The following is a 13,491-nucleotide window of genomic DNA, read 5'->3' as shown; positions in this document are numbered from 1 at the left end:
TTTACTAAATGTATATTGTCTTTTATCAGCAAAGTTTGGGGCTGGCACTTTTAACTTTCATTGTAGCTTGCTACATATGACAATACAGTTTCCTTGATTCCTTGATACAAAGGTAAAGCCATGTGGAGCAGCACTAACATAGGGGGTGTGTGTCTGCGATTTTGGTCGCAATGTCTATGATATCATGTCACTCGAGCACTCAATGATGTCATCAGTGATGGTCACTTGAGCAATTGTGATGTCACTGATGATGATGTCATAGGTGAAGACAGTGATCCGAAGTTGAGCAATTGTGCGCTGAGTGATGTCACTCGAGCACTCCATGATGTGATCAGTAATGGTCACTCGAGCAATTGTGATCTCATCAGTGATCGAGCGCGCGTAGCGTGAAATATTTCTATCTTATAATAAAAATTAGAAGTTCTGTGTGTGAGTGAGCAGAATTTTGGTCAGCCACAGCTATGCCATTTTACGTGTGATCGGGCTGAAACTTTCAGGAAGTGTAAAGAGCACCTGTGCGCGTGACCTGACAGAGCCAGATTTTTTAATTAGGTAATTGCCCTAATTAAATAATAATGTATAGTGCTGTGTCTTAAAACTGAAGAAAACATCCAAATGTTTTTTCATCCTCAGTCATGATGGTCATGATGTTATTTCATCTAATTTAGACCTGTAACTACCTCTCCACCTAAGTTGGTCACAAGTTAGCCTCTTGTCTTCAGCTTACAGTACAGAAAGTTGTGGCTAGGATTTTAAATGATACTAAACAAGGAGACCATATTACTTAATTTCTATCGCCCTTATACTAGTTTCCAGTCAGTTGAAGAATTAATTTGAAAGATTTAACTGATTGCTTTTAAACTTCAGCATGGTCTGGTGCCTAGTGCAGCTGCTGCACTGTATAGCCTATTGCAGAATTAAGAATTGTTGAGTCCTTATCTGATCACTATTAATTCACCCGGCTTTAAACACCTCGGTTTTCCTTTGTAAAAGTGGCAAACTCTTGGTACTGAGTTTTATCAAACATATCTCGCTCCTCGTGCCTTGAAAGATTAATTGTTGGTATTTAGTGGCAAATGGTACATGCGTCAAGAATAAGTGTGAATTACACACTGCCTTGACTGCCCACGGCATTAATTAACCCACACTGCTGCCAGCATGTTGAGCTGCTGCTGCTGCTGCTGCCAGAGTGCAGGGGACAAACACTGTAAAAACATACAGATTACAGAGCATGTAAAAGCTAGAAATTTCACATTTTGTTCTTCTCTTTGTTCCCTTTTGGTTCCGCGTTTAGATAACGAATCGATAGTGCTACAGGTGAAAGAAGGCTCAAACTGCAGAGATCGGTTTGCAGCCAGTTGGATGCATTGCCTCCAGTTAGCAAAGATCACACAAAGCAGTCAGGAGCTTGTCACAGCATGCCGGCACTCCAAAACTATCAGAGCGCAACACCTTACAAAGGTGACGGTAAGGTAGTGCTGAGGAGAATAGTGTGCGCAATTGCTGCAGCTTTCTTTGCACGGCACACAGGGGGTATCTGCAGCAGGAAAATACTGTACGATTGTTGGAGCTTGATTGCCATCGCCCACACGTTCTATTTTTGAGGCATCACACTGGTTTCTTATTTCAGAAGAATATCTTGCTTCTAGCTTTGAACATTTTGGGAATATATCGTTAGGAAAACATCCAGTTTCTGCATGGTTAAAAATTTGAAATTCATATTTATTATTATTATTATTATTATTATTATTTATTCAAAATAAAAATAAATAACAGCCTCTGAGTCAGTTTCTTCTTAGTAATTCTGCTAGATTCTGTTGGTTCAGCATGCATATTCTTGGTCATGAATGCTTTTGTCAAAATACATATTCAAACCCAGTCGCTCTATATACAACCATATAAAATGGCGTCAAACAGTTTCTTTCAAACTCATAATTTGCTGAATTGCATAGATGTTTGATTTAGGACCAGGCTCAAGACTAGAGGAGACAGAGCCTTCGCTGTAGCAGCTCCTAGGCTCTGGAATAGCCTGCCCCTCCATATTAGATCAGCCCAGAGCCTAGTGGCTTTTAAAACCCTGCTCAAAACGCACCTTTTCTCCCTGGCCTTCGACCCGAGTTGAGCCTGCCTTCCGGCAACCTACATTGTCTGTCATTCTTGGTTTTTATTATTTGTATCTGTTGCACCTTGTATTGCACCTTGCTGTAACAGTTGTATTCGTACTTGCTGTTTTCCATATTTTTAGTGTTTTTAATCTGTGAAGCACTTTGGTCGGCTTTTAGTCGTTGTAAATGTGCTCTATGAATAAAGTTGACTTGACTTGACTTGATTTGTCTATATTAACAATGTATAGGATATAGGTGCAACATAATATATCTGTTTCCTACCCAGTACCCACCCACGTTAACTACCACTCTGACTGAGATTGTCTTGCTTGTCCCCTTTGTCCCACAGCCACGTCTCTCATAGCGGCTCCCTGGAGGAGGTTCGTCTGGACGGGGACAGATTTGTGGTTGCAGCCCCGCGGAAGGTGGAGATGAGACGAGACCCAGTCCTTGGATTTGGCTTTGTGGCAGGCAGTGAGAAACCCGTGGTGGTCCGCTCAGTCACACCAGGTAAAGCAGGCAGTGAGAAACCTGTGGTGGTCCGCTCAGTCACACCAGGTAAAGCAGGCAGTGAGAAACCCGTGGTGGTCCGCTCAGTCACACCAGGTAAAGCAGGCAGTGAGAAACCTGTGGTGGTCCGCTCAGTCACACCAGGTAAAGTGTCTCTCGTCTCAGCTCCCAGACATTTGGAGAGCTCAGGATAGAGACTGAGAGTCCAAGTGGCTCAGCCGTACGGGGAATTTTAATACACCAGTGAGTCATTCCACCTGGGGCTATTCTCAACAGATCCTCCTCTCCAGAGGGAGAAGGAATCCTAAAATGTAAGCAGAAAGGGGAGAAGAAAGTTGTGCTATAGTGATGAATTACTGATTTTAACCGCGTTCAATGAGCAAGCATCTATTAGAGCCTTAAGGCTGTTACACACCAAGAGCGATGCGAATATACAGCACGGTATTGCAATGCGAATTTGTCAATCACAGCAATAGATGTGTACACGTCGGAAACGGATTTCGGAAAAATCGACCGTGGTCTGAAAAAATAAACATTGCAATAATGCTCAGCGAAACTTTGCCGTTGGTATGCATGGTTGCATTCACTGATATAGGTTCGAAAAATATTATTGACGTGCGCACACACAAAAAACGCCCCCGGTGTGTAAGGACCTTAGGCCCTGAATGCAGGAAACCAAGAAACGAAAGAACGGTTGACAGTTTGACCTTCTGCAATTTGTACCAGTTGACTGAACTCTTGTTTGGTGTGTGTTGGCAGGAGGTCCCTCAGAGAGCAGGCTGGTCCCAGGAGACGAGATCATCATGATTAATGATGAGCCAGTGGGTTCAGCACCCAGGGAGAGGGTTATTGACCTTGTCAGGTGCGACATCACACTATGACATCACACTATGACATCATGCCATTTTCCTCCTGTTAGCAGTGTTGTAGTACTTGAGTCCTGGACTCATTTTCACGACTTGTGACTCGACTTGGACTTGAGCACTGACGATTCGGACTTGGAAGTAGGAGATGAGGACTCAGACTTGTTCATTGATTAGACTATTTATTTTGTTCCTTTTCCTAATAAGCCCTAATAATTTGGCATAAGATATCGATAGCTATATTAACACCATGACATTATTCAATTTCGTGCAAGGGCAGGCACATGTGTTCCACCTACATGTGGATTCACGCTCATGTTCAGTAACTCCGGACTCGGACTCAGGTAATGGCGACTCGGCTCAGATTCTTCTTTGGTGACCCGGACTTGAACACCGGGGGACTTGAGACTCGTCTCGGACCCGAGATATAGTGACTTGACAACAACACTTGCCTGTTAGACCTGTTGTAGATAATTATACACATTCTATCTGTCTTGTTGACCTTGTGAAATGCAAATAGCGGGAGTGTGCCCAAGTATTTACTCATCTCAAAAGTTGGACAAGGTGCAAATAGATTTGCATCAACACACAATTGCTTCTCCAGTATAACCCTGCAGTGAGTCAGTCTTTATTAAATGCCTGCATCTATTGAGTACTAACAAAACCCAAGATATAAGTGGGATGAATCATGAATGTAGTGCAGTAATCGCAGCCACCGACACCATTCGCATGATGATTCAGCTGGATGAAGGGTGGGCTGATGTGTTTTTCATGCGTCTCGTTAGATGGATGTCATTGTCACAGCTGAGTGAGTCGCTGCGAGCGCCGGGCCTGTGCTCACATGACCTGTGCTGCAGTCTGTAAACACTAGATTAGTGCAGTGAAATATACCCATGTGCAGGCCACTCCATCACCGCCCCCCTTTCGCCTGAACCCGGCCTCTGTCTCTGCAGTCAAATGCTGCGCTACACACAGTAGCACTAGCAAAGACACATCGTCTGCATCTCTGGGACACAATTCCCCTTTTGTGCTGCCACCCAATATGGTGTCGAGCTCAACAACCATAATGATCATTGGCCCGGCCTGTTTCTGATTCTGCTTCTTTACTAAAGGTGCTGTAAGCGATTCTGGAGGGAGTATTGAGTCACCGCGGTTCTCATTAATTAGTCAAATACTGATGCTTTGGGGTTGGTGGTCCGATCCAGAACTGCAACCCCAAGGTGTCAGTATTTTTCTACTTGGGAATGAGAACTGTGTTGACATAGGCGGATTATGACATGACGGGCCCCTGGGCCTGGATGCATAAAAGGGCCCCCCTCATAGTGCACATGCACATAAATAATAACTAACAGAAACATTCACCTGCATCTCAACAGGATTCACAGCACAGCCACCTGAACACTCAAAGCCAACAGCACAATAACAAGAGATTAATTCACATCTCCGGTCGATCGCGAAGGTAGTGTGGTCGATCGCGTGGCATTGGGGAAGAAAAAAAAAAAAAAAAAAAAATTTTTTTTTTTTTTTTTTTTTTTACTGTTTTTCCACTGTTTCCACTGTTTTTCCACTGTTTCCACTGTTTTTCCACTGTTTTTCCACTGTTTCCACTGTTTTTCCACTGTTTTTCCACTGTTCCACTGTTTTCCACTGTATACTCAGTGTATATATATATAAATAAATATGTTCGGTAGATCACTTTGACTTGGTCATTTTAAAAGTAGCTCCCAAGCTGAAAAAGTGTGGGCACCCCTGCAATACAGGCTCCAAAATGTACTTTTTTGCCCACCAGCCAAATAGCTAGTGAATGTTCACATTATTTTTACCAGCCACTCAATAGATTACCATTGGGTTTGTTTGTTTGGCTGGTGAATGAAGCAAATCTACCAGCCAGCCACTTGCATATTTTACCAGCATTTGGCTGGTGGCTTGTGCTAATTTGGGGCCCTGTCTCAATAACACAGGATTGACAGCGCAGGTACACTCAATTAAAGCCAAATGCACAATAACCCTCTACAAAGGCTTGGCACAAAGGTGAAATGGGCTGGATTAGTTTAATTAATAATTACATTAATTTTTTCACAGGTGTAGTACACAACCAATCAGATTCCCCTCTCTCATCCCCTTGTGGGGGAAGGGGGGGAGAGGGGGGGGAGATGGGAGAGAGCAGGGGGGGGAGCGGGGAGAGGAGAGGAGAGAGAGCAGGACAAACACGTACATCTACCAGCTGCTTGTTGTTGGCTTTCGGTTTGACCATGGTTAGTCATAGCGGTGAAGTGCACTAGACTCTAATGAGTGCACTTTTCTACTTTTCTTTATGATTATCTGTGTAGCCTCCGAGAGAGATGGTTCCAAAATGTTGCTTGAGGAGGAGGAAGAAGTTTTAAAAGCATCATGTCTCATCCCTCTATTTGATGCAGCCCTATGAACTGTTTGTGATGACGAACTCCTGCATCCTACGAGCTGAAATGTTCAACAGACCTGTTTCAAAGGTCTAGTGCTCTCTAAGTGTGCTGTGCACCTGTCTACCAGCTAATAGAAATGTCAATAAGTATAGAATGGATTGTTTTTCTCATGCAACATTTCAAGAGTGGACATTATTTATGCCCTGTGTTGTGGAAAATCTGCAGAAATCTGCCGATAAGCTTGAAAATCCATTCAAAAACGTTTTCTAAAAAAGTTTCCTAAAAAGCTTGCATTTCTTTTAAGGTAATCCTTAGTCACAAAGTCACTTTAACTTTAATTACAGTTTCTGAAATGATGGAGCAGAGCTTTTGCACACGTAAAAACGACAGGTGCATAGGAGAAGGGAAAGAGACGAGTGAAGTGAAACGAAGGACTCCCGCACACTGTCTCTTGACTGCTTCACTTGCAATTAAAACGTTTAATAGGCAGAAGAATAACGTTTGGGTACACAGACTTTCATCAGATTCTTTTTTGGTTTCTGAAATGATAAAACCTAAAAACTGACTTGGTTTATGTCTAATGTCTAGACACATTTCAAAGATGTGTTAATGATAATTATGGTCCGGGCAATTCTGCTGATGGACCATCATGTATTTATCATTTGTCCTGTTCTTCTCCCTCCTTTCATTTCTTCCTCTTTCTCTTCCTCTTCCTCCTCAAAATGCCTGGCCCCAACACTGCTGTGCAGCAGCTATAATTTACACTTACAATTCATATAATTCCGTTTCATTTCAACAACACTTGATCAGTATAAAGAGACAAGAATCTTAACGGACAAGAAGAAAATGTCATTGCTGTTACATTTAGAGATGGCAACTTGTATAAGATGCAGATTTTCATTATATAGTGATTTATTACATTTGTGGAAGTTATACAATTTTGAAAACAGAAGATTTTCACCTTCCTGCAAACATAACAAATCCCTGCAAACGTAACAGTTATTACGTTTGTGGGAAATGACGTATTACGTTTGTGGTAGGAAACTGCTATTACGTTTGTGGGAAACTTATTACGTTAGTGGGATTATTACATCATCATAAAAAGCTGCACATTTGTATTACGTTTATGGTTTATTACGTTTGTGGGATGTTGTTATTACGTTGGCGGGTATAACATGGATCATTTCATCCCGGGCCCGGGCCAAGATACGCGGTGGCCCTGCAAAGAGGCTCTGGGTTATGGGCCCCCTGAGCTCTGGGGCCCCTGGGCCTGGGCCCGATAGGCCCGTTCAGTAATACATCCCTGCGTGTTGACTCAATCCTCTTTGTCGAGTTCTCTCTCCTGAGTGGATAAAGTGGAATGGGATACCACCCGAAACGTTTCTCTTCTGTTTACCGCAAAGCAGAGTGACTGGGAGCCCCATGTTACTGACCAAACACTTTATATCAGTGATTGATGTCAGAATATACAGCTATATAACACTTATTTAACAAAATATATCACTTACAACAGCTTTAATCACTTTACTCTGTCCATGAATTTAGGGGAGCAAAGTTTAAATCTTTAATTATGGGTTTGTTTGTTTGTTTGTGCGTGTTCTCTGCAGGAGCTGCAAGGAGTCCATAGTGTTGACCGTCGTTCAGCCGTACCCAGTGAGTCTCTCCATCTTCAAAGTATTCATTCCAAAAAGGAACACTTTCCACTAGGCTGTTTGTGCGTTGACTTCATTTGATAATTAGAAGGATAAACCCCTTGAGATGAACCATCTCGTTTTCGAGTCCTTAACACAAATATACAGAAAATATTAAAACAAAACAAGACAAATACACTCACACATACACGGGGGGGGGGGGGGGGGGCTCTGTCAGGCCTAGCCACTCCCTCCTGCTCTGACTTTGTGAATGCAAGACATGAATCATGCCCATATGTCTGTGCTGGCACTTTAGCAGTGATTCTGTAGCGGAGTATAGCCTGGCTAACTCGACGGGAGTCCGAAAAACGCGGCAATCTTTCCAAGTATTCTTCATGTTGTAGCGTGAGATCCTCGCAAGACCCCAGATGAACCTGCCGCGTCGACAATTACCAGAATCATGGTGCACCAGATGGTGATGATACAGTGCCAAGAGCATATATTCTTGTTTACAGTTCATGCAGTAGATGGAATCCTGCATCAATTCCCACCAAAAATAAACCAAATCATTTCCACTTTATATTGCTCGCTCACTGAAAACAATGCCTAATTGTTCCCAGGAGTTGGAGAAAACCTCATGAATATTAGTCCAAAAACAGTAATTACAATGATTTCCCATGCACGCACACTTCTCTCTAAACCTTTGGAACTGATTGTTTTGAAATTACATCCTTACACAGTTCATTTCAATTAACCACATGATGTCTCAGTATCAGCTAGGCGTGTTTCAGGGGAAAGAGCATAATAAGTGTTATTCTCTGGAAAAAGGCTCTACTTGGTTTGCAGAAGAAGAAGGATGGGGAGTGTGCGGGATCCCATAAGACACAGAAGAAAAGGAAGAGCAGCTTGTCTAATCTGCTCTGTAATTGCTCCCGTTTAGAAGACACGGCTTCGTAGCCTTAGCGACGACGACGACACACCACCAGTGGTGGTGTCCTTCCTGCATGCCCTTCCACAGGCCCATCTTAATTACATCGGTACAGTCAGTCAGTGGGGAGAAATGGGAGGTTCGGATGAAAACGCGTATGTTGTTCGAAGAAGGCGGCGTGTCCTTGAAGCTGTAAAAACGCATGACTCATCATCACACATGACTGTGGCGTCTCTGAAGGAGCCATACTTGTTACTAACTGTGCTTTTTACTCCTGTGTCGCCCCCCCCCCCACCCCCCCACCCTCCCACCCTCTCTCTCTCTCTCTGTGTCAGTCACCCAAATCAGCGTTCATCAGTGCAGCCAAAAAGGCCAAGTTAAAGTCTAATCCAGTTAAAGTCCGCTTTGCTGAAGAGGTCATCATCAATGGTCAGGTCCCTGTAAGTCACACTGATTCATTCTCTACTACGCATCAAGGTTGTGAATAGGCAATGATTACTGCTGATTGGAAACTATTAAAGATGTAATTCTTCACAGTCACTTTCACAGCCGGCCCCTGAATGTTCACTCATTTTCTCTCGGGGTTCGTTTAATTTACAGCATTTCCCACCTCAACTCCCACTGATACACTTGAACAGTATAATCAACCAAATCAAGTGGATAATTGTGATTTGTCTGATTCTCATTCCATCCCCAGGAAACAGTGAAGGACAACTCCCTTCTCTTCATGCCAAATGTTCTGAAGGTGTACCTGGAGAACGGGCAGACCAAATCGTTTAAATTTGACAGCAACACATCCATTAAGGTAGGTGCTGGACCCCATGGTTCGCTGTGAAGCTTTCCAAGGTATTGCATCATCTAAAGTGATGTTCGGTTTAACTCGTACATTATTCATAGTTGTACTGTAGAGTCTGAAGTACATCACCTTTCCGCACCGTGGCCTGCAGAAGGAAGCTTATCTGTGCTTGAATTACGATGCAGTCAAAAAGCAGTTTGTTCGTAATTAACTGTGGTGCTGCAGGGAGAAGTTGACAGGAGATTCGCAGAAAGGCAGTTGCGTTTGAAAATTCAGAGTGTTTATATTTGTCATATTTTTGTGCATGCTCAGCCATGAAAATGATGCATGGATACGACATAATGGCACAGCGCTACATATTGCATTCACACTTGGTAGAGTGCTGAGCACATGGGAGCTGCGGCGTGTCATGTGTGTGCCCATGTTGTATTCATGTGGAATCTGTCTATGTGACAGGACGTCATCTCGACCCTGCAAGAGAAGCTCTCCATCAAGAGCATCGAGCACTTCTCTCTCATGCTGGAGCACAGAGCGGACGGCTCCGCCAGCAAACTCATGCTCCTGCACGAGCAGGAGATGCTAACTCAGGTGAGACTCGGTGCCGCGCGCTAAACCCAGTTGACTCATACCCTTCTCTTCACTGTACAGTGAAATACTCTTACCAATATTATAATATACAGTAGGCTATGCTGCAGACGGAATGTTAAATCACTGCTGTGACATAGTGTATCTTTACCTTCTATTCTTCCATGTAATAATACTAACACAGCCCGTAATTTGACATGTAGATCACTCCTGGACAAAGTTAATATTATATGTACTCTGTAATTTTACACTGTGCCCACTGAAAAATAATCTTTAACAATGTGCTCTTGTGGTTAGGTATTCTGCAGACACAAACCTGTCACAACTAATTGGACATTCCTTCTCGTTAACTTGTGCTCTAGGTGACACAGAGGCCAGGGGCACATAAGATGAAATGCTTTTTTCGCATCAGCTTTGTCCCAAAGGACCCGGTGGACCTGCTCAGGAGAGATGCAGTAGCATTTGAGTACCTCTATGTTCAGGTGAATATCAGCAGATACAGTACAAGACAAGACAGCCACGTGATATCCTGCTGATGCTTCTATCTCGTGGTGGATATATTGTGATGCGTTTCTCTTTGTGTTATGCTCTTATAGAATGACAGTGTGTTCATCAAAAATATCCCAGAACTAGCGCATGTCTAGAGAGCACTGGCCACAATATGGCTGCCATAGGGGTTTTGTTGTCTTGCATTTGGTGGTAAGTAAGAAGTGTAACCTCCCTCTGTCCTGTCCTCTCCCCCTCTGTCTCCTCCTGCAGAGCTGTAACGATGTGGTGTTGGAGAGATTTGGGTCAGAGCTGAAATACGACACAGCCCTCCGTCTGGCTGCCCTGCAAATGTACATTCTCACCATCAATACCAAGCAGTCGCAGAAGGTTTCCCTCAAATATATTGAGTAAGTGGATTCGCTTTCAAGACTCAACTGTAGGTCTCCTAAATCATTGGTTCTCAAAGTGGGGTCCGGGGACCCCCAGGGGTCCTTGAGGGGGTTCCAGGGGGTCCCCAGCACAAAAAAAGAGTAACGTTTTATTTTCACAACAATTCCAGCCATAAGTAACACAATTATGACTATTTTGGTCATGGGTTTCATACACTTTCTGTAATAAAACATCTAAAAGTGTGACGATCCTGGGGTCGTTAGGCTGATTGGGTGCACCTGGGCCCATGCGCTCATTGGGCTTAAGAAGACCTTCAGACCATTCAGTCTCTGTTTAATGTGGTTTGTGTTGTCTAGTTATTGTTCCTTAGATTTAGTTAATACATTATTATTGTTTCAACTTTTGCTTTCGTCTTACTTTTTTGAGGGTCGTCACAAAAGCTAAAATCTTATCAGATGGGGGACCCTGTGACAAAATCTTATCAAATTGGGGTCAGTGGTATAATTTGTCTGTTTAGGGATGCAGACTTGAAAAAGTTTGAGAACCAGTGTCTAATGGAGCCCTTTAGTTGTTTCTGCTGTTGCTAGTGGCAGTGCATTTATATAGCGCTTTTATCCAAAGCACTTTACAATTAGTAGGTGCATTCACCCATTCATGCACCGACGGCGGCAAGCTACCACCCAGGGTGCCGACACACCATCGGGTGCAATTTGGGGTTCAGTATCTTGCTCAAGGACACTTGGACATGCAGACTGGAGGAGGCGGGGATCGAACCACTGACCTCTTTTATCCAAAGCGATTAGTGGACAACCCGCTCTACCTCCTGAGTAAACAATGCTGTTTACACAATCACATGATAAGCACCAGTGTTAGACTAGTAGTGCTGTTCTGCTGCGATGCCAGACTACACATCCCTCCTGGTTGCTGAATGATTCCCATTGTATGGTGTCAGTTAATCAATGCAGCGCCTCTCTGTGACGTGATCGATCACTAGTAAAGAATGATGATTGACTGTTTGCCTGGTGCTGGAGTGACCCTCTGTAACCAGTGTGGCTTGTGGCTCTGCAGGAAGGAGTGGGGTCTGGAGTTGTTCCTGCCTCCTGCCGTGTTGTCGAGCATGAAAGAGAAGAACATCAAAAAAGCCCTGGCTCACATCCTCAAAACCAACCAGAACCTGGTGCCGCCCGGGAAAAAGGTAGTGTGAAAAAAGAACTCTCATAATTCGCCTTCTCCAAAAAACCCAACCCAGTTCTCTCTCTCTCTCTCTCTCTCTCCCTCTCTCTCTCTATCTCTCTCTCACCCTCTCTCTCTCGCTCTCTCTCCCCCTCCCCAATATAAAAATGCCCCTTCACTTTGCTACACATTTGAAATGATTTGTGACTGCCACCTAGTGGAAGTGCTAAGATCATAAAATAATGCTGCTGGGTGGTTGCTACAACATTTAACGCTGCAAAAAAGATGTTTTTTAATTACATATTTGTTGTGAACTAAATTTAACCAATTTCTGCCTGTTAACTAATTTCTCTCCTCCCCCCCCCCTCCCCAGCTGACTGCCTTACAGGCAAAGGTACATTATCTGAAGTACCTCAGCGACTTGAGACTGTATGGAGGACGGGTGTTTAAATCCATACTACTTGTGAGTGTTACCTCCTATCTTATTCAGCTAATGTGTGACACGATGGTGCCAAATTACATTGCACATAGATGTTGTATGTCGACAAGAAAAGGCTGAACGTTGGGTTGCCTCTCTCCGCCTGCTTTACAGCAAGGCGAGAAGCATACAGAAGTGACTTTGCTGGTGGGGCCCAGGTACGGCATCAGCCACGTGATCAACACCAAAACAAACCTGGTGGCTCTATTGGCTGATTTCAGTCACGTCAACCGCATCGAGATGTACACGGAAGATGAGAAGATGGTTAGAGTGGAGCTACACGTTCTGGACGTGAAGGTATAACAAAAAATGCAGCAGCACCTTTCAAAAGGAAATATTGTGCAGCATATAGAGAACATTCATAACACCTAATTAATATTCTCTGTGCTGTTCCTGCTGATTGCTTTTGCAATAATACTCCAGTATTACCCGAAACCAACTGCAGGTCTATAGCCTGTTCAGCAGTCATTATAATCTCATTCTACAGCCTTCATTGTGTGCTCATTGTCATCTGCTTATCTCCCTCTTTCACAGCCCATCACTCTCTTAATGGAGTCTGTTGATGCGATGAATCTGGCCTGTCTGACTGCCGGCTACTACAGATTACTGGTGGACTCTCGGCGCTCCATCTTCAATGTGGCCAAAAGCAACACAGAGAATATGTTAACAAGTATGTCTGAACTGATCGAGTGTTAAAGGGACAGCTCACCCTAAAATAAAAAATAAAAAAAAATAAAAAATACATATTTTCCTCTCACCTGTAGTGCTATTTATCCATCGATTGTTTTTAGTTGCTGAGTTTTGGAGATATCGGCCGTAGTCATGTCTGCCTTCTCTCCACTCAATACAATGGTACTGGATGGCACTCGGCTTGTGGTGCTCAAAGCGCCAATAAAATACATTTGAAAAAAATCAACAGCAATGTTTCTTTCCAGAAATCATGACCCGGTTACTCAAGATAATCCACAGACTTGTTGTGAGCAGTTGCATGTAGGAACTATTTTCTTTTGACCGAACTACGCAAACTAGCTGCTAGCTAGTTCCTACATGAAACTAACAGCAGCTAGAGCAGCAGCTAGCTAGCGGGTGTAGTTCGGTCGAAAATAGAAAATAGTTCCTACATAAAACTGCTCACAACAAG

The 13,491-nt window shown here is 43.6% G+C and overlaps 1 protein-coding gene across 1 annotated transcript in view; it reads left to right on the top strand.

Annotated features, from left to right (window-relative positions):
• The window catches only part of LOC310779051 (FERM and PDZ domain-containing protein 4-like), a gene marked incomplete at both ends in the record, with an annotated part of 47,141 nt that overhangs the window by 28,497 nt on the left and 5,153 nt on the right, over positions 1 to 13,491 (top strand). Inside the window, 12 exons of the mRNA XM_083639545.1 lie at positions 2,455 to 2,615; positions 3,375 to 3,477; positions 7,488 to 7,533; positions 8,775 to 8,879; positions 9,137 to 9,244; positions 9,692 to 9,823; positions 10,183 to 10,302; positions 10,580 to 10,716; positions 11,768 to 11,894; positions 12,246 to 12,335; positions 12,465 to 12,647; positions 12,885 to 13,020. Of these exons, the coding sequence (XP_083495671.1) occupies positions 2,455 to 2,615; positions 3,375 to 3,477; positions 7,488 to 7,533; positions 8,775 to 8,879; positions 9,137 to 9,244; positions 9,692 to 9,823; positions 10,183 to 10,302; positions 10,580 to 10,716; positions 11,768 to 11,894; positions 12,246 to 12,335; positions 12,465 to 12,647; positions 12,885 to 13,020 (1,448 nt within the window). The remainder of the gene's footprint in view (positions 1 to 2,454; positions 2,616 to 3,374; positions 3,478 to 7,487; positions 7,534 to 8,774; positions 8,880 to 9,136; positions 9,245 to 9,691; positions 9,824 to 10,182; positions 10,303 to 10,579; positions 10,717 to 11,767; positions 11,895 to 12,245; positions 12,336 to 12,464; positions 12,648 to 12,884; positions 13,021 to 13,491) is intronic.

The sequence above is a fragment of the Poromitra crassiceps genome (assembly GCF_964638095.1).
Source record: "Poromitra crassiceps genome assembly, chromosome: 6".
Classification (NCBI taxonomy): domain Eukaryota; kingdom Metazoa; phylum Chordata; class Actinopteri; order Beryciformes; family Melamphaidae; genus Poromitra; species Poromitra crassiceps.
Note: the sequence above shows the minus strand (reverse complement) of the source record. Positions and strands in the feature narration are given on the sequence as shown.